This window comes from Pseudorasbora parva, chromosome 11 (assembly GCF_024679245.1).
Source record: "Pseudorasbora parva isolate DD20220531a chromosome 11, ASM2467924v1, whole genome shotgun sequence".
Taxonomy (NCBI): Eukaryota; Metazoa; Chordata; class Actinopteri; order Cypriniformes; family Gobionidae; genus Pseudorasbora; species Pseudorasbora parva.
The window spans coordinates 27,983,833-28,010,197 of NC_090182.1; the positions used below are offsets into that span (position 1 = coordinate 27,983,833).

General features: G+C 35.9%; 1 protein-coding gene across 5 annotated transcripts; it reads left to right on the top strand.

The window, feature by feature from the left end:
• Positions 1-24,681, top strand: micu3b (mitochondrial calcium uptake family, member 3b). 5 transcript variants are annotated; one of them, XM_067457704.1, is made up of 15 exons: positions 1-294; positions 1,540-1,684; positions 4,782-4,813; positions 4,904-4,982; positions 9,315-9,362; positions 9,460-9,542; positions 9,623-9,697; positions 13,239-13,280; positions 14,515-14,610; positions 18,372-18,463; positions 18,864-19,035; positions 21,025-21,133; positions 21,205-21,362; positions 22,909-22,977; positions 23,434-24,681. In XM_067457704.1, exons 1-14 carry the CDS (start codon positions 37-39, stop codon positions 22,975-22,977), a joined length of 1,458 nt encoding a protein of 485 aa, XP_067313805.1. In that variant the 5' UTR covers positions 1-36; the 3' UTR covers positions 23,434-24,681. The 5 variants fall into 5 exon arrangements, with proteins under 5 accessions (XP_067313805.1, XP_067313807.1, XP_067313806.1 ...); XM_067457708.1 differs by lacking the exon at positions 1-294 and adding an exon at positions 904-1,379; XM_067457706.1 differs by lacking the exon at positions 14,515-14,610.
• Positions 24,682-26,365: the final 1,684 nt, after the last annotated feature.

Sequence of the window (26,365 nt, forward strand, 5' to 3'; positions counted from 1 at the left end):
GATGAGTGAGCGCAGTCTCCCCGCGGTGACACAGTCATGATGGCCGCCACACGTCGGTTTCTGGCTCTTCGAAACAAATTCACCAGCTTTACAAACGGGTTAAACCTTTACTTTCACAGCGGACAATCGTCGAGGGAAAGAACAGCTCTGAGACATGTGGGGACAGGGCTGTGTATCACTCTCGGTGGATTCGCTGTTGTTTACTACCAGCACAGTTCGAGCCCGGATCGGGGACACACAGCGAGTCTGCGCGCATTGATTTCTCCGCTCCCAGCAGTGGCTGCAAAAGAGCAGGTATATCTACGTGTTAGTACATTTTGCAGTGATTACGTTTGTGGTTTATACATGGTATATTACTATAGCAGGTTTTTATTATTCCTAAACACTTAAAATCGGTGGATTTCATGACATGTGCCATCAAAACAGTCGCTCTCCACCAGAGAGGTGCTGAATTCATTGGTGTCTCAATTCATCGGTCAGGTGATGATGCACTATGATTTAATAAAACTACTTATAACAAAAGTATTGTAACACATATTAATGATATGATTGTACTTATTGGACACTTTTATGAGTGTTTTGCATGCTTAGTATTGATGTAGGCTCCGAAAGGGTAATTTTACTAGTCATGCAAATTCAGTCAACAACATTTTCTCCAGCCACAATCTCATTTTGCATTTGTCTTTCAGCCAGATTTGTTAGACAGGGATTTAGAACAGTGTTTCCGAAACCACAATATGTTTCTTAGACTCATATTGTGCTTGATGTGATTCACAGTATATATAATGTTACTAATATTAAAATCACTTTTAGACAGACTATATTTAGCTACACACTATGTATGACTTGCACACACCACATAAACAATTAGAAGGAATCCACACAGCAAACAAGTCCAATATCTTTGTAATATACACATTTGCACAGGACTTTTTCCCTATTTTTTACACACATTACACATACTTTTTTCTTTCCTTAAAAATGAGCTATACAAATATGAGAATAATCACAATTAGTTAAATTAATTTATTATTTTTGTCTATTTTATATGTTTAATAAAGCAAAAGAGGAGCACATACTCTTGGTATGTTGTTGAAAAGCATTTATCAGATTGATCATTAAACCATACAGGATTGAATGTGAATTTCTCTGCAATGTTCCCTTTTGTTTTTGCCTTATCTGCTTTGGTTGGACATAACCTTGACTTGTGGATTGAGACGCAGGAATCCAGAGTTAAGGTAACTGGACACGGCAGCTTGGCAGCCGGTTGGACATTTGATGGGGGTAATAAGTAGCAGGGCACACATTCCCAGGGTGTTTGCACAGTGCCCAGTGGGCCTGGCTGCCGGCCACTGTAGAGTGAGAAGAACACTGTCCTAGTGAGTTTAGCCTTTGATATATCTGCTTATGGATGTTTGTGTGCATGTTTTTGTACATGAATGGTAGCGATATTAAAAACAGGGAGGAAAGGAAAACGACGGCTTGCACTTTCTTCAACGCCACGCTGGTCTGACCTTGTGTGTATTTGTTTGATTATAGGCCAGTGCATTGGCTGAAGATGAAGAGGTGTCAATGTCAACGCATGAGCACAGGTTCAGGCTCTTCAGCTCAATGGAGTATGATGGACAGCTTTACATGACACCCCTCGACTTCATTGAGTCTGTCACTATGAGCGAACCAAAGAGTGAGTTGCACAAACAGTTCATCTTCCTTATCAAAATATATGAACTCAACATATGATTGTGTTACTGTAGACTACCATGTGAAGCTCTTAGATTTCTAGTGTCTGACAAATGCCAAGTAAAACTGATTAAGAGAAATCATTTAAAGGACTTTCTCCTATTGACTTAATCTAAGTTAAAGGCACAATATGTACGATTTTGGAATTAAAATATTCAAAAACAATGCCATATGTTTTGGTGACTTGTGTACTTACACACCCCCAAATTCCAAATTGTATTTTTTTATTTTGTAGAAACCATGGAAACACCAAAGACGTTTTCATATATTATGTGTTTTATTAGACAGGTAAACAACTGAAAAGAGAACAGAAAACTAATTGTTATATAGCTCTTATTGTGTAAATCTTGTTTTCTTGATTTATCGCAAGTACCATGCCTAATAGGGCTGCACAATATATCGAAATATCGCAAATGTACTGCCATATGCATATCGCAACGGCATGCAATATCTCAATGATTTTAATAGGCTACTTCAACATTGTGAAAGTGTACGTTTTAAGTTCACCCAAAAATGAAATTGATGTAATTAATGACTCACCCTTATGTTGTTCCACACCCGTAAGACCTCCGTTTATCTTCAGAACACAGTTTAAGATATTTTATATTTATTCCGAGAGCGTACATAAGTGTAGGCACACTATCAAATAAAGATTCAAACGGTTGTGAATCAGTGTATTGATTGCCAAACTGCTGAAATCACGTGACACTGGCATTCCGAATCATTGATCGATTCACTGATTCATAACCGTTTTAATCTTTATTTGAGGATTGAACACCAACAAGGAAGAGAAGACAGTGCTGAACAAAGTCGTAGTTTTTGTTATTTTTGGACCAAAATGTATTTTCAATGCTTCAAGAAATTCTAATCAACCAACTGATGATCAACCAACTGTCCCATATGGACTACTTTGATGATGTTTTTTTTTTACCTTTCTGGACATGGACAGTATAGTGTGCATAAACTTGGATACGCTCTCGGACTAAATATAAAATATCTTAAACTGTGTTCCGAAGATAAACGGAGGTCTTACGGGTGTGGAACAACATTAGGGAGAGTCATTAATGACATCAATTTCATTTTTGGGTGAACTTACCCTTAAAAGCAATATCGTATCGCATATGGAATATCGCATTTTTCTTCAATATCGCACAACCCTAATGCCTAATATTGATCTATCTTAACACAGTGTGCAACAAGTATCTCATAGTAGCTGCAGAACGAACGCACAGAGTAGCATAACTTTAATAACATAACTTTATAACTAATAACATAACTTTTAACACACTCAAATAATGTCTCTAATCTGATAAATCAAGCGGTCTTCTGCAGCATAATAAAGGCTCCACTGCTCTCGAACGCATAATGAGCGCTTGTCTCTCATTAACAATCGCTCCAGCGGCCTCGTTCCACTCCAACAGCTTTCAGCACCCACCCTGCTTTATACTATAGTAACATCAATAAATCTTTAATACATTAGCTCATCCATGAATATGGTTTCTGCCCGAGTCCATTTGGATTCTTTGCCACCAGCTGTAGAGGTGCAGAGCAGACAACAATGATCCCATGATTCCGCAAAATCATGGCGTCATCAAGCTATGTCTTTGCTATATAAGCGACCTCTAGCGGAGAAAATCCTTTTAAAAGCACAGTATGTAATTATTTCACCCAAAAGTAAAAATTCGCTCATCATTCGCTCACCATCATGTTGTTTCAAACCTGTCTTCAATGGAGCATTCAAACTTCAATAGAGTTCAAAATCATCATAAAGGAAAAGTAGCAATGGCTATGAATCACATATTTGTCAATTTATCATTACAGATGTGTTTTTTCAAACCAGATCATCTGATTCGTCAAAAAATCTGACTCAAAAGCAAATATGAATAGCATAATCTTCAAAAATTCTCCTTTTATTTCCCATATTATTTCAGCATGACTTGATTTCCTTTTTCGGCGAACAATCCTTTTTATTACAAATATTTGCCTTAGTAAGTGTAACAGAGGCCAGCTAGTAGTTGCTGTGCGAGTAAACCTCACTCCTCTGACCTCAAGAGGGCGACTGACGCTAGAGGTTGCAGCCTTTAGCCTCTTTGTTAGAGCGTCCGACTCTAATGCCGGCGGACCCGGGTTCGAGTCCCGGTCCGAAGAGTAGGGGTTACATAAGGTATAACTTTTTTTTTTGTATCTGAAAAGCAAGTAACCCTGCAGGCATAAAATCAGCATATGTAGCCGTGACACCTGCATGAAGAGTCTTCTCTCTCCGCCAGCATCACATTTATGACCTATTTCTGTAACCAAAATTTAAAACCAGCTAGACTGACAAATTTTAAATGTGTGTGTCAAGTTTAGTGGGTCTCTGCTAAACTAAAGACATTAAGTTTTCATCTCACATAAACAGGAACGGTCCAGATGGTAGAGTTGATATGCTCTATAGCTGTATTTTCACGACCCAGCTATACTTGTATAGGGGTTAAGTTTCAACCAGTCATGTTTGCTGCTATCTGAAACTTGGACTTCCTGGAATGTGCAGACTGGAATAAAATGTGAACTCTAATATGGCAGGCAAACATTGCGTCACTATCTTTAATGGCCTATGCATGATGGAACGAATAGTGGTATTTATGGTTTTATGCTGTGGCTGTAAAGCATACTTTGAATGCATTATATAAACAGAAGCTAGAGTTCATATTTAAACCTTATAGTTTAATATAGTGAATTATTATCTTTGTTTAATTTTAATTTATATGCATTAAATTGTGTTAACAACACAAACTGAGTATAAAAGGTTGTCTCTTTTATTTAATAAAGCTTCTATATATCTATATTTGACAAATAGTCATGCATTGTATGAATATATATGTATTGTCAAACAGCGGAGACAGGGGAAACAGATTCACCCAGTCAAAACACAAACATGTCTGCTTCACTGCAACAGTATCCTTTCAACCTGAACGACATACTCTACAAAAAGAGAGCAACAGATTTTCTGTATTTTGTCAGTGATATCTTATGATAACTTATATCTTTTTAATTTATTTTAGAAAAGAGGTTTTGGAGATCCCTCACAAAACAGGTCTGATAATATTTTTTTTGTTTTGTTTAATGAATATTTATCTACTTCTGACTTTCTGAATGATCCTGAGTATATGCGCTCTTTTAAAAGGATCTGGACAAGATTCTGTCAGATACGCCACCTGTTTGGAAAGGATCATCCCGTCTGTTCCGAAACCTGCGTGAAAGAGGTGAGACCAAATAATCATGTTATGTATATTGATTTGCAGTGTATAATGCAGTGTTGTTTGCTTTGTTATTTTACCATTGTAAATCCCTCCAGGCAGCTTGATTTTGACAGAATCTGCTTCCAAAGTGACAATTGTGCGTGGCTAGCGTTCTAAATACAGAGTTAATATACAATGATGGATACAATGATCCAATTATGAATGACGTGGATGAAGCCGAAACATCTCTAATGAACAGATATTGTGATGTAGGTACAATTAGGATACAGAAGTGTGCAGATGCTTAGACCACCCACATACATAGGTGTTATGAAACAATCCCAATCCTGAAACTTGGCTTCATGAGGAAGGAGAATGCACAGGCTGTAAATGGTTTCTTATCTCTCAATCAGTCTAGCATTACTGTGACTTTGCTCTGGGATAATCACAGATAGGAAGGTGACAAAAAACACCCAGTGCATAACGTGTGGTATGTTCATATTGTTTTGAAAAGAAAATAATCATGCGCTCAGGCTCAGCCGAGGGGTGCGTCATGCTCACAAAGTCACTCTAATCCATAAATTACCCAGCTTCATATTGCCCTGAGGTCTTACTTTTTAGACATGATTTAAGAAAAGTCAGTGTTTGCTTTTGACATATTAACAAACGTTTTAAACTATTGCAAGAATTATAAAAATGAATGCCCAGAGTTTTAAATAAATTCTATTTGCATTAAATTGAGCAAAGGTGACAATAAATACATGTATAATGTTACAAAACATTTCTATTTCAACTAAATGCTGTTTTTTTACCGTCTGTTCATCAAAGAATCCTGAAAAAGTGTTTCTAATATACAAATTTGTGCAGGACATTTTTGCATATTTCTTGCACACGTTACACATCATTTTTCTTCCCTTAAAAAGAAGCTATAAAAATGAGATTAATCACAGCTAGTTAAATTACTTTAATATTTACTTTAAATATCTTTTTTTGTGGTTTTCACAAAATATTAAGCAGCACAACTGTTTTAACACTGATAATAATAAGAAATGTTTCTTAAGCATGCAAATCAGCATTTCTGAAGGATCATGTAACTGAAGACTGGAGTATTGATGCTGAAATTCAGTTTTGACATCATAGGAATAAATTACATTTGATCATATTGTCAAACAGAAAACAGTTATTTTAAACTGAAATAAATTTGACAACACTACTGTTTTATATTAAATTATTGTACCCTTTGTGAGCATAAAAGAAAACTTTTAGGCAGAGAAAAATTTAAAAATCTTACTGAACTCATAGTTTCGAACATTGTAGTGTGTATACACACACACACACACACACACACACACACACACACACACACACACACACACACACACACACACACACACACACACACACACACACACACACACACACACACACACACACACACACACACAAATCCACTACCATACTACCGTGTACACACAAACACACATATATAAAATATATATTCATTTAATTTATGAGAAAATATTAGCTTTTTAATGTGTGGTGCTTTCAATGATGCTAACAGTACTTTCCTTGTAGTGTTTTTTCTTACACTTAAAACACTAAAACTCTCCATTGTGCATGATATCTCTGCCCACCGTTGCTTTCCTTGAGTGCTAGTGCCTGGGTTTGGGTTTTTAATCCGGCTGTTAAATGTTAAAGCTGCACTTAGGTTAAAAAAAAAGAAGATAGGCTTGATCTGTGAACAAAGCCTTACTTCAGAAAATGAAAAGAGCTGTTTGAACTTTGCAATGTTGAGACTTGTCCTAGTGGCAGCCCTGTATCACTCTGGACAGTATGAATTCTAAGAATGGCGTTGGATTACATCTCCATCACTGACACTCTATATCAATTGTTTCTGTGGAATTCATGTGTTCTAACAACTGTTTGAGCTCTTGGGCTGGATTTCTTTCTGCAAGACTGAAGGTGTGTGGCTCTAATGAAACCTGTCTGGGATCCTGAAAGACTGAATGCACAGGGGGCCGTGGATGTCTTAATTGAGTTTAGAGACACATAGGGCAATCAGTTGAAAAATAAAAATGAATTCATTGCATGATATGAATCACATAAATTAATATGTTGAATTGCTAAGTAAAACCCCCAAATGAAGATAATATATAAAGACATTGTCTTAGAAGACGAGTAAAGCACTGAATACATTATGAAAATTTGTAGTTCTGGCTTTAATTCATTGATGGCATTGAGTTACGGGTCCAGGGTCATGATTAAACGCATTTGTTTAAAAATATAAATGATAATAATTAATAATATATCTATAAAAATAACAAAGTTTATATAAAACTGTATATATAAAAAAGTTTATATATAAAATATTATATAATACAGAACAAAAACATTTATAATTCATTTTTATGATTTATAATCATTTTATTTGTATGTAATTAATTATATTAAATTACAACATTAAATGAAAGGGTTAGTTCACCCAAAGTTCACCCAAAAATGAAATTGATGTCATTAATGACTCACCCTAATGTCGTTCCTCACCCGTAAGACCTCCGTTCATCTTCAGAACACAGTTTAAGATATTTTATATTTAGTCCGAGAGCTTTCTCTTCCTCCATTGAAAATGTATACGGTATACTGTCCCCTTCCAGAAAGGTAATAAAAACATCATAAATGTAGTCCACATTTGACATCAGTTGGTTATTTAGAATACATTTTGGTCTAAAAATAACAAAAACGATGACTTTGTTCAGTATTGTCTTCTCTTCCGGGTTTGTTTTCAATCCGCGTTCGCGTCTGCGCAGTCTCCCTCAGACTATAAACTAAGCTTTGGCGCACCAGACAACACGTCAGCAGCATCACTGCGCAGTCACGAAAACTGATTAAAAACAAACACGGAAGAGAAGACAATGCTGAATAAAGTCGCCGTTTTTGTTATTTTTGGACAAAAATGTATTCTAAATAACCAACTGATGTCACATGTGAACTACATTTATGATGTTTTTATTACCTTTCTGGAAAGGGACAGTATACCGTATATACATTTTCAATGGAGGAAGAGAAAGCTCTCGGACTAAATAAAAAATATCTTAAACTGTGTTGTGAAGATGAACGGAGGTCTTACGGGTGAGGAACGACATTAGGGTGAGTCATTAATGACATCAATTTCATTTTTTGTGTGAACTAACCCTTTAACATCTCCATATATGTGCACCATTTTAAAAGCTTTTTTTGTTAGTATTGTTAATCTTATGGTCATCAAGGATGAATTTATTTGAATATATAATATAATATAATATAATATAATATAATATAATATAATATAATATAATATAATATAATGTAATATAATATAATATAATATAATATAATATAATATAATATAATATAATATAATATAATATAATATAATATAATATAATGAAATATAATATAATATACAATTTAATATAATATATTAAAATATCTATTTCAAAATAAAATATTCCTGTGATGGCAAAGTTGAATTTTCAGCATCATTACTTCAGTCTTCAGGGTCACTTGATCCTTCAGAAGTTATTCTAATATGCATATTTGCTGCTTTTTATTAATACATTATTGAATGAATATATTCTTTTTTTAAATATAAATAAATATATGAAACGAACACATTTAATCCCCAGCCTTAGTTAAATATAAATATAAACTGTTGGTGAATCAATCAACAGATGCATCAAGGATCAGGGTGGCCTGTGAAAATGTATCTTCTCTATTTTGCTTTACACACACCTTTCTTTATCCTTTTCCTTAAACATTCCAAAGTTCTTTTCCCACAGCACTCAAAGAAGCCCTTCTGAACTATCTGTGTCCAAGTCACTATCCTCTCCTTTAAACAAAAGCTTGGGAATGCTTTCAATGGCAGGAACAATTCTCCTTAAGTCTCTCCTAGACAGAGACCTGACAGTTGCTCTTCCTTTCTTCTCCTCTCACACAACAAAGGACTAACAGACCTCAAAAAGGAAAACAAACCCACATCAGGCATCTGCAATCAGTTACAGATCACTTGAGAATGTTTTACACCTAGGAAAATAAACAGAGGGGAACTCAGGAGCCAGTGGCCTGGTCTAATTTTGTTTGGGTTTGTGTCCAGCCTGGTTACTTTACGTTTTAACGTCTCTGTTTGCGCAAAGAGAACACCAAACAAGAGTAAAGAACAGGATCCTCTTAGATCTTATCACTGTAAAAGAAGAAAGAACCTCCAGTTTGAAATGACATTTGATAGTAAAATATATATTTTGAAGGCAGGTTCTGGGATGTTGGAACACAAGCTTTATTTGAACTCTTAAAAGGACATGTTTATGTATTGTTTTTCAGGTGTCATCGCTTACACGGAGTATCTGTTTCTGCTTTGCATTTTGACAAGTAAGTTTGTCTTTAGGTAATTCTCCACGCTTGTTTAGCACAAACGTAACAAAAAGTAGAGATGTCCCTTTTATTATGTCTTCCTTTTGTCTTCTAGAGCCACATGCAGGTTTTAAAATAGCTTTCAACATGTTCGATGCAGATGGCAATGAAATGGTGGACAAGAGAGAATTCATGGTGGTATGGTTGTTTGTGTTGTTGTTTATTATTAATCTAAATGTCAGAATGCACAAAGATAGCCTTCTGCTTTATTCATTTAGCTGGAGGAGATATTCCGTAAGAAAAATGAAAAGAAAAAAGAGCGAGGAGGAGATCCTGACAGTTCATCTCAACTCGTAAGAAAAAACTTCCAAAATTATTTTACAGTCCCCAGTCACACGTTCCATATCTTGAATCAATGTGTAGTTTATTTGAAAGTGATTTAAGGAAATAGTTCACCCAAATATAATCTGTCTTCATTTTGACACCCTCGTTCTCTACCAAACCTATTGTTCTTTCTTATCTGTGTAACACCAAAGGAGAAGTTTTGAAAAATGTTCACACTGCCCTCTTCTATTCAATAAAGTGAATGGTGCTCCATAAAATCAGTCCTGTCATACACCTGTCACAATGCGATGCCAGGTGCGATGCAAGGTTTTTTTGCTACTTTCAGCCTAACGCAGTTAGGATTTTCTCAGGTTGTTTAACCCCTTGCGTGTCAAAGATCGCAGACGGCCCCAGATTACTATTGTTCAACATTCAGTGCTCGTTAAAACGTCCCACTCTTACTTTATCTGGACAAACTCAGTATCATTAGAGAGACTTAAGACTCTAGCGTCGCTATTTGAACACTGTTTATGATCAAACTGGGTTGCAGTGACATTAATTTCTTAATTTATGTCAGGAGTGCAAAATAATCTATCTGTTATGAACGATATTTTAAATGGATTATCACACGCACGTTCATTCTCTCTCGTCTGCAGCGGTTCAGTTGTGTCCACACAGCTCGTAAAGAACAGCTTTCAGTTCAGCTCTTAGTTCTTAGTTGCTCATATTTGGAGAAATATTGATTTATTATCACGTTAGCTGAATATTTTGTCATACAGAGTACCATCTCTATTAATTTCTCACAGAATTATCCGATCTGAAAGAGCTGAAACTTGCACAGAGCTCTCTCTCTCTCTCCCCTCTTCCTGATTGGTGTCATATATGAGTCATCATCCGCTCATTCGTTGTCTATAGCTGTCAATAATCTTACGTGCTCAACACTGCCCTCCGCATGATGCGCTCCTGTGTGTTTACTTCCTCATTCTGTCCCTGTGAAGAACGAGCCAATTCTACATTTCTACGCGGGACCTAAGAAGCTAATAAACACACAATAACTATAGAATACGGTTTTTGTGTGATTTTTCATGTGATTTTGGCTATTTTATATCAATAATGGATGTTTACATTATGACTGCTAACAGGTGTAGCGATTAGCTTTATATAAAATGCTAAATATAACATGTTTTAACATCACCATATGAATGAAATCCCCATTATACCAAACTAATACAAACACTCGATGGTGGTCTTTTTGAGTAAAAGTGTAATTTTAATCTTTTAAATTGTTATGGAGCTTGATGTTAACTTTAGCTCTAATGCACCTGTTGGACCAGGAGCTGTCTATTTTGTTAAAATATTTGGCTTTACTGAACTGTTAATGGGGCATTTGGGCAGGCATTAAGACTATAGTGTCCTTATAATCACAATAGAATTTAAACAAAAGGACAATGAGGATTACGTCTCATACACTCAAAGGTGTAAAACGATTGTCGAGTGAGCACATTGTAGCATTAATTGAGCTGTTGAATAGCAAATGCACTCACACCACGTCTGTTCCCCCATGGTCTTAAAACGAGTGTATTCAGGCACATTGTTGGCGCGTTGCTATTTTGAGGCAACTAAAAAACAAAAGTAGTATTTTTTTGTGTTACTTAAAGGGCGTGTCAATAATATGTGCCTTGGGTGACCAGACGTCCAGAAAAATTCAGGAAAGTCCTGAAATCTAAACTGTTGTCCCGAATCCCAAATCTGGCCCTAATTGTCCCAAAAAATTATACTTAATCAAAATCTTGAATAGTTATTGTCTAAAAAACATTAAAAAATGTCTGCGGAGGTTGAGTCGTCCTGCAACCCCCGCCGGCTGCTCATCAAATTCACTCATGGCTGTGTGAATTTAAAGTTTTATTGTTTCTACACTGTAAAAAAATATTTTAAAAATAAGTTACTTGGTTGCCTTAACATTTTGAGTTCATTTAAATTAAAAAAATGTGTTCATGCAATGAACATTTTTGAGAATAGACAACCTTTATTTAAATTTTATTAAAATGTGTAAGCATATTGGGTAATTTTATTTGTGATGAAGCAGTGAAACATGCCTAATTTAGCTATTTTCTTGATATATCACATTTTTTATGTGGTTCAGATACAATAACATTTTGAGTTTCTATTTATTTAACCAATTTCCTTCATTGTATCAACTCAAATTTTTAACTTCAATAAACTCAAAATTTTAAGGCAGCCAGTTTACTTACTTTTTTGAGTTAAACCAATTTTTTTTTTACAGTGTATACATTTATCTAATTAATCTATATGCACAATGACAATACAACCTTTTTGTCCCCATTTTGTTTTAATCCTTGATGAAGAGACCGCAAGTTGCTGCATGCAGCCGCGAGGTGGACAGTGATGCACGCGTAAAGGAGTGTTTGATTGTTCGCGGCACTGTGTACCAAAAAATATTTCAGTACACAATTATTCCGTTATTTTCATTTAAGCCTATCAGCGTTAGGCTATACAGAAAGGTCTGATTCACGCACTGTTACTTACAAAAGTCATTGTGTTTTTATTTCTTTTCAAAATGACATTTGAGTTTATGATTTTAATGTAGTGTTTTTTTGTGGCAGACTAAAGACTAATGACAGACTGTTGATCTTTAAATAAAAATATGTTTGGCTCAGGTTTGAAATTCATTATCTTTTATTATAGGCTAGTAAGGATACGCAGTCTAATATCATAAAAGCCCCCCACCTTCACCCCAGACCGCAGACAGTCTTCTTGCTCGCCGTGTGAATAGCGAATCAGTCATGGTGCAAGCGCAACTGGCTTTTAAAGGGAATGGGAGATGAGACTCTGATTAGTTTATTGCATGTTACGCCCAAAACACACCCATGACTCATTAAGAGACTAGGCACAACCCTTTTGGACCATGTGCCTGGTGCGCCGACCAATTTTTCCGTCATTAAATTAGCCCAACAGACTAAGTGCACCTGCGCCATGCGCTTCAGACAATGTGCTCAGATCATTCAAATGTACAAATTTCGGATTGATTGGTTAGGGGAAGAGTTTGAAATTTCTTTGCAGTCATGGCCACCATTCACTTTTATTGCATTTGCTTTAATTAAACATTTCATAATTTGTTATAAATAATAAGTAATATTGAACTAAATTGCCATATCTATAATATGCTATAAATCTCTCCTTTTGTGTTCTATGGAAGACATTTTGGATGAACTAATCCTTAATTTTTATTCTATGTTGGAATAGAAATCCATGATTGATTTTATTTAGTCTGAGATTTCATTTTTGCATGTTTAAATGGCATTTAAACTTGAGAGATGCATGACTCATGCATGATGTTCATTTTACAAATTTGCATGGTAAAAAAATAATATTTTTCTGCAGAGTGCAAAACTACAATGAGTCTCTTATCTCTCATTCTGGGGGAAATGCTGATTATTACAGATTGTGTTTTGAAAAAACCGTTCATTGTCTTGACAAATACTGAATGGTGAATGATTTGATTTGATCCTGTTTTGACCCTGCACGCTATCATAATCTTGGCTGTGTGAGAGTGTGGAACTGTATGGATATCAAGGATCTGTCAGCAGCAATGTATGTATACTGTATACTAAAGAATCCCTATGAGCATGGCTTTGACGTGTGTTCTTAGCATGATGGTTAATGTGGTTGGTGCTTGATTGAACTTGTACAGTCACGGTCAACGGCAACTGTGCATGTCCGTTGTAACTACTGATATTTATGCAGCCTAGTTAGTGCTCAATAAACCTGAAGGGTTACTTCCACATTCAGTGGCTTCTTTCAGACAGTGAGCAATATTATTTTACATACTGAAATGTTTGGAAAGGGCGTAACAGAGTGACCCTCACGCATGGCTCAGCTCCAGTAAAAGAGGGACAATGCAGCTCTAATGGGGCTCAGTCAGACACAGTCTAAAATGCAGCTCTATTGTCTAGGAGAGTGGAAAAATCATCCACAGACTATGACAGATGATTTATGTTGCTTGTCTACTGTCAGGAGCTTTTTGCCAAAGAATGGTCTCACAGAATCACGTAAAAAGGCCCTCACCTGAAAAATGGCAGCTCACCCTGGACCCCCATGTTTTATTTTTACAGTTACTTGAAGACTGGTATTTGGGTTTGGGTTACTTCTTGTAATGGCTTGACCACAAAGTTTTGTGTCATTAAGAGTTACAGCTGAAACCGCCTCTCAAGAGAGATGAGGACGTTTTTAGCTCTGTGCTAAACCACAATAAACTATAGAACTGGTTTAAAAAAAATGACACAACTAGTTTCATTCAGCAAATCAAAGAGTTATCAAAAAAAAAAAAAAATAAATAAATATATATATATATATACACTATACAATGACTGAATCACATTGAAATAATTATAATTTTTCTAAAAAAAATTGAGAAAAGTCTCATGCTCAGGAAGGCTGCATTCATTTGATTAAAAATACATTTTTATTATGAATATTGTGAATAAAGGAATATTGTGAAAAATGATTTCATTTTAACAGAACTGTTTTCTGTTTTAATATGTTATTTATTCCTGTGATGGCAAAGCTGAATTTTCAGCAGTTAGAGTATTACTCCAGTCTTCAGTGTCACAGAAATTATTCTAATATGCTGATTTGCTTTTCAGTTTTCAAATCTTATTCAGCTTTCAGTTCTTATTATTATCAATTTTGAAAAAAACATTTTTTTTTGCTGCTTAACATTTCCATTACATTACTTCAGATGGTTTTGCATGTGTATTAGTCATTCACTGCATTGTCTTTTGGCGAATATTGTTAAGCCTTTAATATTTTCACCTCTGATATGCAGGTACTTAAAAAAGAGCAGCCTGAGTCTGAACCCAGAAGTTTCTGGGATGTTCTAAGGCATGGTGCGAGAATAGTTCTCTTTTCAGATCTGATGGAGGTACAAGTATCCTCGAGCTTGCTTGCTTTCATCGTTCGAATCCCATAATCCCCTTGAACATTCCCTGTCCCCCATCCCATGTGAGGTTCTGCCCAGGTTCTGTTTTTGTTGTTGTTGTTGTTGTTGTATATTGTCATTTTCATTCATTAATGTCACTTCATGTTGTTACAATAAGATATTAATATAGATTTTAAATACTTATGATTGATATAATTGTAACTGATCCATATAGGAATATATCATGTTTGGCCTTATTCATGCATCTCAGTAAAATTATTATTATTTGATGTTGGTGCTTAGTAAATGGATTTGACATTGTTTTTGAGTCATTTACCAAGCTCGGATATTAAAATGTACATCAAGTATATTATGATTATTTTTTTACATTAAAATGCGTCTTTGTAAAAAAAAAAAATAGCATTTGATACAGTGTGCCTCTTGTTTTTGTAAAGATGACGTGGCTGCAAAAGAGCACTGAGGTATATTTGGTATGCGGATTTCTGCACAAGCAACCGGTTATTTGTGTGGCATGGGATGATGATGTCGGCTGCTTCATAATGTTTCTTTGCTCTGTCAAACATATTAAAGGCACAATATGTGAGATTTTTGGATTAAAATATCCAAAAACCATTAGAATAATGTTATATATTTTGCTGACTTGTATACTTACACTATCCCAAATGTTTCCAACAGTGTTTAAATCCAGATAAATCATCTATTCTGCCCAGTGTAACGTCCTGTATCATTGCATCGCCTGTCAATGACGTAATATATCCGGGTTACCCTTGATTTCCACTTTAATATATTATGTTTTATTAGACAGGTGTATATAGCTCAACACTGTTAGTCTTATTGTTTGAATCTCGTTTTCTTGACTTACCGTGAGTAAAATTTTTGTACCTAAAGTATTATCTGACAACACTATTTTGTCAAGTGGCTAACATAGCATAATCAGAAAGAGCTTTATTTGTAGTAAACAGTTATACAGAATTTTCGTCACCATACAATATTTTAAAATGAATTGAATACTATTTTGCAACATAAGTCAAGTTTTTATTAATATGTGACACTGGACCACAAAACCAGTCATAAGGGTACAATATTTTTTTTTTTTTAAGGACAGGAAAATATTTGCCTGAGATACAACTAAGATTCTGGAATCTGAGGGTGGAAAAAAATTGAAATATTGAGAAAACTGCCTTTAAAGTTGTCCAAATGAAGTCCATAGCAATGCAGATTACTACTACTGCAAATTAAAAAAAATAAATATGGTTGGAAATGTACAATAGATCCTCATGCAATATGATGTAGTGATTTTTGGCATAAAAGAAAAAATTATAATGATATAATAATTGGACCCATACAATGTATTGTTGGCTATAGCCACAAATATACCTGTATAACTTATGACTGGGTTTGTGGTCCAAGGTCACATATGATATTCTAATATCGATCTAGATTACTGCAGTGCGCCACATGTGTCTCATAGCAGCCACCGAGTGAACACACAGTAACGTTAACATACCTTTTAACAAACTCAAATGTATTTTTTAGCTGCGTAACCCCACATTTTTATTGAAGATCCCTGTATGAGCAGTAGTTCAGCCCTCGCGGTTGTTCCATTAGAATTAGGGATGCACCGAAGTCATATTTTTGAGGTTCGGCCGAATACCGAATCCACTTCCACTAGTCAAGTTTCTGCCGAATCCGAAACCGATTACCGAATCCAACTCCCATCCTCAATCCATTATCACAGTAAACACATTAATGACATAAACAACGTCCACAGCAGTGTATTTTTAATTTAATTTTAATTTTTAAAAAAAGGCAACATAATGCCAGGATGACTGTGCCGTATGCTGTCTGTAGATTCCTTCATGCAGAAAAAAAACGGATCACCGCTTCTTTTACGACCTTACGTAATGACGTCATTTCTATCATACCGGCGGATGAAAATACATTCCAACATATTCATGTACAGTATTTGTAATTAAAACTTAGTATAGTAATAATAATTATTGTAATCATCGTCATCTTGGATACGTTTTTTAATTAATGTTTTGCAAAAGCACTCAATGCAGCCACTGTCGTGCAAACACTGATGTTTTACACAGATTAAATTAACTTACATTGACATAACATAAACTTACACAAATCCTTGGTTCACCCGTGCTCACATATTATCAGCATCCGTTTTCCGAGAGAAACAGCAGCCCCACTCCGAGAGAAACAGTTCGGTTCAAGACGATGCTATCACGCATGCAGTATCTGAGCTCACAGGTTCTCACAGCAAAACATGTCTCAGTTCAGTGAACTGTTGGAGTTACTCGTGTCAGAAAGTGAGTAACTATAGTAACTTGTGAGATCAGCGCTGATTTGAAACGCGAACCGTTTAGAACGATTCAGTCCGATTTGGTGAACTGGTTTGACCGGATCACTAAAAAGATACGGTTAAAAAGAACGATCCGTTCGTGAACCGGACATACAGCGGCTATTGTTTAGGGTTTCATGCCACCACGAGACAAATCGGCATTGCAAATTGAACATATAGCTCGACTTGAATTGCCTTCTTGTGACTGAAAGTACTGCCAAACAACACATTTTCTGTTCACAAGTTCCATTTTCACTCTCTCACAGCCTACTGCATTCGAACGGTCCACCTAGTAAACACGTTGCCATAATCAACCACGGCATCATGTTCGACCAGTATCGCGTAGTGCAAGCGGGTTCGGTTCGGTGGAAAAAAATTCTAAGGTTCGGCAGAAACCGAACCCAGTCAAAAAGCCCAATATTCAGCCGAATCCGAACCCGAATTCTGGATTCGGTGCATCCCTAATTAGAATGAAATAAAATAATATGAATTTAAGTGATCAAATGTAACTGTAATAAGTTCAAGGAAGAACAAGGCGAATGCTAAACATAACTTTAATCATAAAATACGCATAAACAACTAAACAAAAGGAGCGGCTAACTGCGGCATATAAGCATAATAAAAACAGCAACGTAAAATGTCCCACGCTCTCTGCCCTGCTTCATAACACAGTAATGTTAATAACATTTCAATATCTGCCCTTCAGATTGCTTTCCATCGGCTGATTCCACGGTTATTCATGTTATTGGCATTAAACTGCCTTTAGTTGGTGTTTTGAAAAAGCGACCTCTAGCGGTGAAACTTACATACTGTGCCTTTAACATATTAGTACATATGCATATTAACTTTCAAAGGAATATTTTACACAAAATGAAAATTCTTTTATCATTTACTCACCCTCAAACCTGTTCCAAACCTGTGTGACTTTCTTTCGGTTACAGCGCATGTGGGGACAGGAGCTTTTAAACCTAAAAAAGCACGATAAAAAATGTCATGGATGTGCTAATTAGAGTGTCTTTTCTCTTTTGAGTGTGAAAAAAAATGATGACAGAATTTTTATGATCCCTTTAATTAACATTCACAGCTAGCTGAAAGCCAAAGGACAATTTATCTTGTGTGCTTTTAAGATGTATAATAGAGATGCTTTTTTCAAATCTGAAACAGATGATTTTAACCAATCATTTATATGTCAATTAAATGCATTTTACATTTGTTTGTGTCCGTACCTGTGTTCTTTATATTGTTATTTATTTGTGTTGTTATATGTTTATGGCTGCACATCCTCATCAAGCTATTTTGGTGTGCAAATATTCTTACAAATTTTGCTCTCTTCTTCAGTTTTTACTGCTGAATAATATGTTTTTTAATAATATGTTATCTGATTCCACAGCACGAACCAGAAAACGTCACCGACACAACTCTGCTGGTTCATTTCTTTGGAAGAAAGGGCAAAATTGAGCTTAACTTTGATGACTTCTACAGGTGAGAGATAGATTTGATGACCATGATCATGTATCGGAAAATTAAATTCATCAACTTACAGTTGCGCTTGTTACCGTTGCATATCCTCAAACTGGCAACCTGTGTGAGCATCGAGTCTGAGGAGGAGGGGGAGGGGCAAACCATATTTTGAATTTGGACTGCAGTACCCCTTTCAACCACTATCTATCATTCTCATGTACAACCCCTTTAAGTAAAGATATAACTCTATCATGATCCTGAATTAAGTTTCTGTTATATGTAAAAAATTTAAAAATAAAAAGGGAAAGACCTGTGGCCATGTTATTAATGCATGAAGATGCTGCATTCTTATCAAAGCATGTTGGGATGGTCCATTCACTTAGTCTAGTGTCCTACTGAGTGAGTGAGTCTTTGTTGGCAGATTCATGGACAACCTGCAGACAGAAGTCCTTGAGATTGAGTTCCTCAGCTATTCCAAGGGAATGACCGCCATCAGTGAGGAAGACTTTGCTCGTATCCTGTTGCGCTACACCACAGTGGAGAACATCACAGGCTACCTTGAGAATGTGCGTCAAAGCATACCCGATGAAAAGGTAATACTTGCTTTGGACACACTCGCTTTGGACACACATGTTGGTCTATGTGGTTAACAGGGACTTTCCATAGGCGTAATGGTTTTTATACCGTACAAACCGTATTTACTATCCCCCTACACTGCCCCTGCCCCTAAATATATATATTTTTTTTTACAACAACCGGCTAACCGAATATGTTCTAATATTGTTTTGCTGACATTACCTTTCAGTTATGAAAACTTTATTTCTGAAAGTTCAGAATCAGAATCTTTTTTTTTGTTTATGTAAACATTTACATAAGCAATCACATAATTTCCGCATGGCACAAGTTGACTGGCCTCTGCTTATCCTGCAGCCAATGAGATTGCTTGCTCAACATTTAAATAATCTGGTTCAGTGTTTGCTGTTAAACTAGTCCGGCAGCACACTATCAGATTAAAGGCTGCAACATACTCCACAAGGCTGCGAGAACAAAATGTCGTCATTTTGTTCTCGCAGCACTGTTTTGGGAATTCTCACAGCTTGTTCTCGACACATCGACTGAGCAGAACTTTTTTCTTGCGGGTGTCCGAGAACTATTGTGTGATTGGTCAGACATTTAAAGTGGGCGGGGTTAATGCAGAGAAACGCAGATGATCGGCACCCGCTTTTCTCGTGAAGTATGGAATGTACTGACCAGAATGAACTTTGTTCTTGTCCTGCCTAGATCTGCTATAGGATTTATGCATGTCATTCATGCAGCAGCAGCATATCTTACATGTTCACAGCATCGTGTCTGTGTATCTACTGGCAGTAGCAAGTCCATGCTTGATCTGCAACAGCAGCAAAAATCAACATCAGCAGCCGTCTAGCAGATGAACTCCGCCAGTGCCAAATACATTAACACTGCCATATTCAATAACATGCAAAAACATTTTTATGATTGGAAATTTTCTGTGACCTATTTAATGACTTAATAACTTTGAACGAACATTCTATTAACCTTACTGCAAGAAGGTTTTTTCAACTTGAGCCTTGGTAGAACGTTAACCAAAGTTCTGAGAATACTCCCTGTTAGCTCAGGAAGTACAGAAACACAATTGAAGGTATTCTAATAGTTCTACTTCTTTATCTTTTCATGTATTATAGTTATTATTAGAGTCTATTCAAATCATTGCATAGCAAAACAAATACCACCACAGACGTGGAGAGAGGAGGATATGTATAATGGGAGCAATGTTCGTGTTTTGTTTTTTTCTTTAGGATGTTTCTCTTTTTGCACATTGACCCTCACATTATGAGGTTAGAGTCTTTTCAGTTGCTCGAGGAGGCTGTTGGTGGATGGCCATTGATATACAAGTGGTTCTTATTCTTGAGTTAAGAGATATTGCAATACAGCTTAACTTGTAAAACCACCTAAGCGTCACATATTACTCATTAGATCATTTGTAAACCAGTTGTTGTTGGTTGCAAGAGCGGCTTCAGAAAAAGACGTGGGTCTAGTGGCTGGAAATGGATGAGTGGAAATCAAAAGCACCGCTGTTTGGGTAATCTGCTAGCGGTGAGACATTTTGGACACATCCCCTTTTGTTTTTATGTGTGCAAGTATCAGGTTAATCTTCTTCAGAAAAGTCGACAAGCTACCCGACCTCTCCTTAAACAAAACAATCTAAAGGTGTCGACAGCTCCAGTTGTACAGATGGGGTGCGGGGAGCAGGAGAGATGTGTGCTGGGATTGTTTGACTTTGCTGTTTTCTGTCTTGGGATCTGTTAACGCTCTTCAAGTTCCCACAGACACCTAAGGTGCCCTCGTTTTTAAGAAAGTAAGGTGTAATGCAGTTTTGCCTTGTTTAGGGATGATTATTCTTTTGAAATTCATAATTGTATGTACTAGCTCGTTGCACAAATGCTATTATATTGTAAAGAATCTGACTTAATTATCTTTCTATTGGCCAAAGCTTTCTGTATAAAGGAACATTGACGATTTCATCTGGAAGTCACTGATTTAACACTGATCTTCTCTTATAGGGCATCACTTTTGAAGAGTTTAGGTCCTTTTTTCAGTTCCTCAACAACTTAGAGGATTTTGCCATTGCCATGCAAATGTACAACTATGCAAATCGCCCAATTGGACAAGGTAAACATGCACAATTAATCCAGTTACTCCTCAAGCGCTGTGGCTAATGATGTTTGTCTCTCGGCTCACAGATGAGTTTGCCCGTGCGGTCTATGTGGCCACCGGCCTGAAGCTGTCACGACACCTTGTCAACACTATTTTCAAGATCTTTGATGTGGACCATGATGACCATCTAAGCTACAAGGAGTTCATTGGGATAATGAAAGATCGGCTGCATCGTGGCACTTGGGTAAATATGCTGGGAAGGTTGAATGTTCTCTCCACGATTGTTTAAATGCCATTTTTCTCCCAAACCTATTGGTTATAAAGGCAAAATAATGGACCTAGAATAATGGACCAGAATAATGGACCTATGACCTATAATGGAGCCTTAAAACTGAGATTTATAGTTCACACAAAAGGATAGTTTACCCCATTATTTACTTACCTATGACATTCTTCTTTCAGACAAATAAAATCAGAGTTATATAAAAAATGTCCTGGCTAATATAAGCGTATAATGGCAGTATATGGGAGCCCAACATTTAAAAAAGTGTATCCATCCATTCTAAAAGTAACCCACATGGCTCCGGGGGGTTAATGAAGGGTTATGAAGGTCTTCTGAAGCAAAGCTATGCGTTTTTGTGAGAATATTTTGTAAAAATGTGCATATTTTAAACCTTATAATGTAAAACATCTTCCGTATTCAATTTACAACGAAAGTGTTCCGCTCTTTTTTTCTCTTGCAGTTTAAAACGCTTTCAAAACGTCTGATGTCATACATTTTGTCAGTTACGTTTTTTTTGTATAAGAAGTTGAATAAGAAGGCAGTCTGGCGGAAACTAGATATTTTACTTTATAACGTGTTAAATATGGATATTTTTCTGAAACAAACCCATCGATTCACTTCAGAAGGCCTTAATTAACCCCACAGATCCATGTGGATTACTTTTATAATGGATGGATGCACTTTTTTGGTCTTCACATTTTGGGCTGCCATTCACTGCCATTATAATGGTTGGAAGAGACATTCTTTAATACGACTCAGATTGTATTCGTCTGATAGAAGAATGTCATACACACCAAGGATGAGGCTTGAGGGTGAGCTTTCCCTTTAAGTAGAGGAAAGCAGTTTTGAATAGACACATGGCATTTGTATAAAGGAGATTGTTTCCCAGACTTTTTTGTATTACAATAGATTATATTACATTAATTAGTATTATTACAAGTTTGGGGTTAGTAAGATAAAAACAAAAAACAAACTAATACTTTAAATTTTATTTAGCAAGAGTGCAATACATTTATCGAAAGAGACAGAAAGACTTTGCAAAGAGACTTTGCATTGTAAAAAAAAAATCCATTTAAAATAAATGCGTATGAATATAAGGTTATGATTTGTTAAAACACACGCACGCACACACACACACACACACACACACACACACACACACATCCATTTACAGTCCATTTACACACACACACACACACACACATATATATATATATATATATATATATATATATATATATATATATATATATATATATATATATATATATATATATATATATAATGTACAAACATTATATTTTAGTTTTGCCTTGTATTTCAAGAAAAGGAGAGTAAAGATTTTCTTGTGTGCAGTTGTGCTCCCATCTAGTGGCCATGTATTGCCAATTCAGTATTCTAGTTGTCTCATTGACTGTCACAGTTAATTTCATTTTCTTTTTGAAAAGAAAATATTTCTGTGAATTACATGAAACCATTTTTTCTTCATATTACATTGTGAACCCAGGGATATAAAGGTGAAGAGAGATTCACATCCTTTAAAGCTTGTATGAAGAAAGAACTCACTGCTAAATAGGTAAGTTCATGGCTGAATAGAAGAAAATGTGTTAGATATTATCCAGTATTTTAGGTTTAGCTTCATGATTTGGCCCTGGACAATTTGGAATGAATGATACTGAACTACTGCGCTAACACTGCTCAGCATTCAGCCAAAGCTCTTTTGCTAGCATCAGATTACTCTGTAAAATTAATGTCTGCTATCCGGAGATACAAGATACCAGCCTACCACAGTGTATTAAGACGAACACAGTAATAGAATACAGCCCAGCCCACACTACAAAACAACTAGAAACAGGGAACAATTGGACTTACTCTGGGTGTATGAATTGAGTACATGCAGTTTGAATGAAATAAAGAGGTGTTTCTACTTTTATATTGCACATTTCCATTCACTTGTCTTGTTCTATCACTTGTTAGATTCAGTTATTTCGTTTGATGTGCAATTCTTCTGTTATGTCTTTGATTTGTGCAGCCGGTGACAGTCCCGCCGTTCCTCTTCACCCTCACGTCTCATTGAAGAAATCTCAAGTTGGATTAAAGTTCTCAGTGACTCAATGCAATTATCTACCTGACCTGTGTCAAACTCTGTAAGATACAAATACTGCCATAATTAGATTAACACATGCTACCTCTCTGGACTATAGGTTCTTTGTCACTTGGCAGGCACTTTCTTAACTCTATAAAAGCCATTAACTTAAAGGGATAACACTTTAATGAATTAGCCATGATACTTTTATTAATCAAAAAAAATATTTATTAAAGGTCTAATAAATGGAAATTGGCCTAGTGGCCACATTTTGAGATAAATTATGTTAATGAATTGCAAAGTAGCGTCTTTATTTATGATTATATACTTAATACATTAAAAAATTGTCCATTTATAAAGGGAACTATATGTTATGTGTTATTTATTCTATTTATTGATCTATTTTGTGTTAAGAAAATGTCTTCTTGGGATTGAATGCTTCTTTACTGCTTTATTGGCAATGCATTGTTCTATTTGCTTCTCTAGGAGTTATAAGCCAGATAATCTTTCCTTACAATGAGCACATTGCTAACATAGTTTCTCTGAGCGTGTCCACTGCCCACCACCCAGATCAGCTTACACAAGGTCTGACAGTGCTGAGTGCACAGAGCAATAATGAGACCTCAGTAATCTTACAATGTGCTACACATACAGATCCCTCTCTCCACCTCTATGAGTTTCTTACACTGCCGCTCCTTTAAGAAATCTCTTGCCAAGACAAAACAACAAACAAGCAGAAACTGAATCCACTCGTTTTACTCCAGTGAATATTTCTCACTGTGTGTTTATTTTTTAAAGCTGACATTTAGCATTTTAGGAGTTTGCTTATACAAAAAAAGCTGTTGCACAAATTATATTTATTGCCCAGGGAAAAGAGATACAATTCATTAAGCACACACTGACCCATGGGGCATGTCGTCACATGTTGGGTTGTTATAATGAAAACATTTTGACATTATAATATAGCTTGTGACAAATGTGTGACAAGTTGCTCTGGTCTCACCCACTGTGCTTTTCTACAGAATAGACCATGTTTTAGATCTGTACATCCTAAAATAGCCTATTTATATTGCATATTAAAGTTTGTGTCTGTTATAAGTGAAGTATAGACACATTTTTATGCATTAGTATTCAGATTGCTTAGAATGTTTAAATAAATTAAAACCACAAATAAAAATAATAATTTTAATCATTCCTTCTTGTCGGTGCTTCCTTTTTTCAGAAGACATGTTTAAAAAAATTAATTAAAAAAATTCTCGGAAGTGTTAGTCAACATTTTAGATCAGACCTATAGGGTTAAAGGTGTAATATGTACGATTTTATTTTTTGGATTAAAATATTCAAAATCCACTAGAACAATGTTATATATTTTGTTGAATTGTGTACTTACACTATCCCAAATGTTTCCAAGAATGTTTAAATCCAGAGAAATCCAGATCTTACCACAATGGGCAACAAGTGTCTTATAGCCAGACAGTTAACACACAGAGTAGGATTATGACAGTGAATTCTAATGTGTGTTCTAATATGAATATCTAATATGACAAAACATACGTTATCCCACATACGCATAACCGGAAGAAGAGGAAGCGGTCGTCTGCGGCATAACAAAAGCTCCACTGCTCTCGAGCCGCGTGTCACAAAACATTTAAACATATGTTATAGTCAATGTTTAAATCACAAACAGTACAATAGACAAAAAATCTTAGAGCAGGCCTGGGCAACTTACCCAGAACAACAAGTCCGCCCATCTCTTAGAGTGCACGTTGTACACCATCTCAACACAGAATATTGCGCACATCCACAGATACACAGTCTCTCCAAGGTTGGAGCTGATTAAGCTCCAGTTCTAACCAAAACATATATACTGATAACATGTGCTTTCTCTCAGTGAGAGTTTAAGAAAATAGTACAGGGAATATTTATCTTGACTCTTTAGTGTTTCAGTAAAAGGAAATATAAAATGAATAAAATATGATAAATTAAATGAAAGACAAATCCATGCGGCATATAAAAGCTCCACTGCTCTCGAGCCGTGTGTCGCACTTTTCTCTCATTAGCAATCGCTCCATCAGAATTTCACTCCAACAGCTTTCAGCTCCACCCTGCTTCATACTACAGTAATGTTAATAAATCTAGAGTTGCCAAAAGTACTGAAATTTTACAAATGTGATGATACCAGCATTTCCCTTTGACAATCTGAGCACTGTTGAACGGATTATTAAACACCTCTGATTGGCCATTGTGATCACGCACTCAACATATGCATTTTATTGGCTGCAATGATCAGCGCTTTTCAATGACGCTCACGCCCGTATCACACATACTTCGTTTGCAATGCGTATGCGGTGGGTATTTTTTCCGTACCCTTGTTAATGGATTACAGCTTTCACACTGCATGCGGATCCATTCCAGGAGCGGTGTGTATACAGCAGAGCAGCGATCGTTTCCACAACGAGTCTATTTTTTGCTGTGCTGGATGCACTGAATTAAAGTGACAGTGTATTGTTCGCATTAAAATAATCATGTAATCCTAGTCATTTCACCACAGATGAATATAATTTGAATAGCCTATTCTACTATGCAATTCTACTCTGTTTCAAAGTCATCACATGGGTTTTGCCTCGGGTAAAGCACTGAAAACAACACCATACCAAGCATTTAGCTAACTAAGGAGACATAGTGGATAGCACTCGTCCTTCCTCCTTTCTTGGAGATGGAAAAAACAAAGTTCTTAGTTGAGTTACTTAGTTACTTTTTAGGAAAAGTATGTGTTACGTTATTTTTGCGTTACTTTTTCTCATCTGTTTTTATAACAAAAAAAAATCTATTTTTTTGCAAATATAAAGACCACTTCACAAAATGTTTTAAATAATAA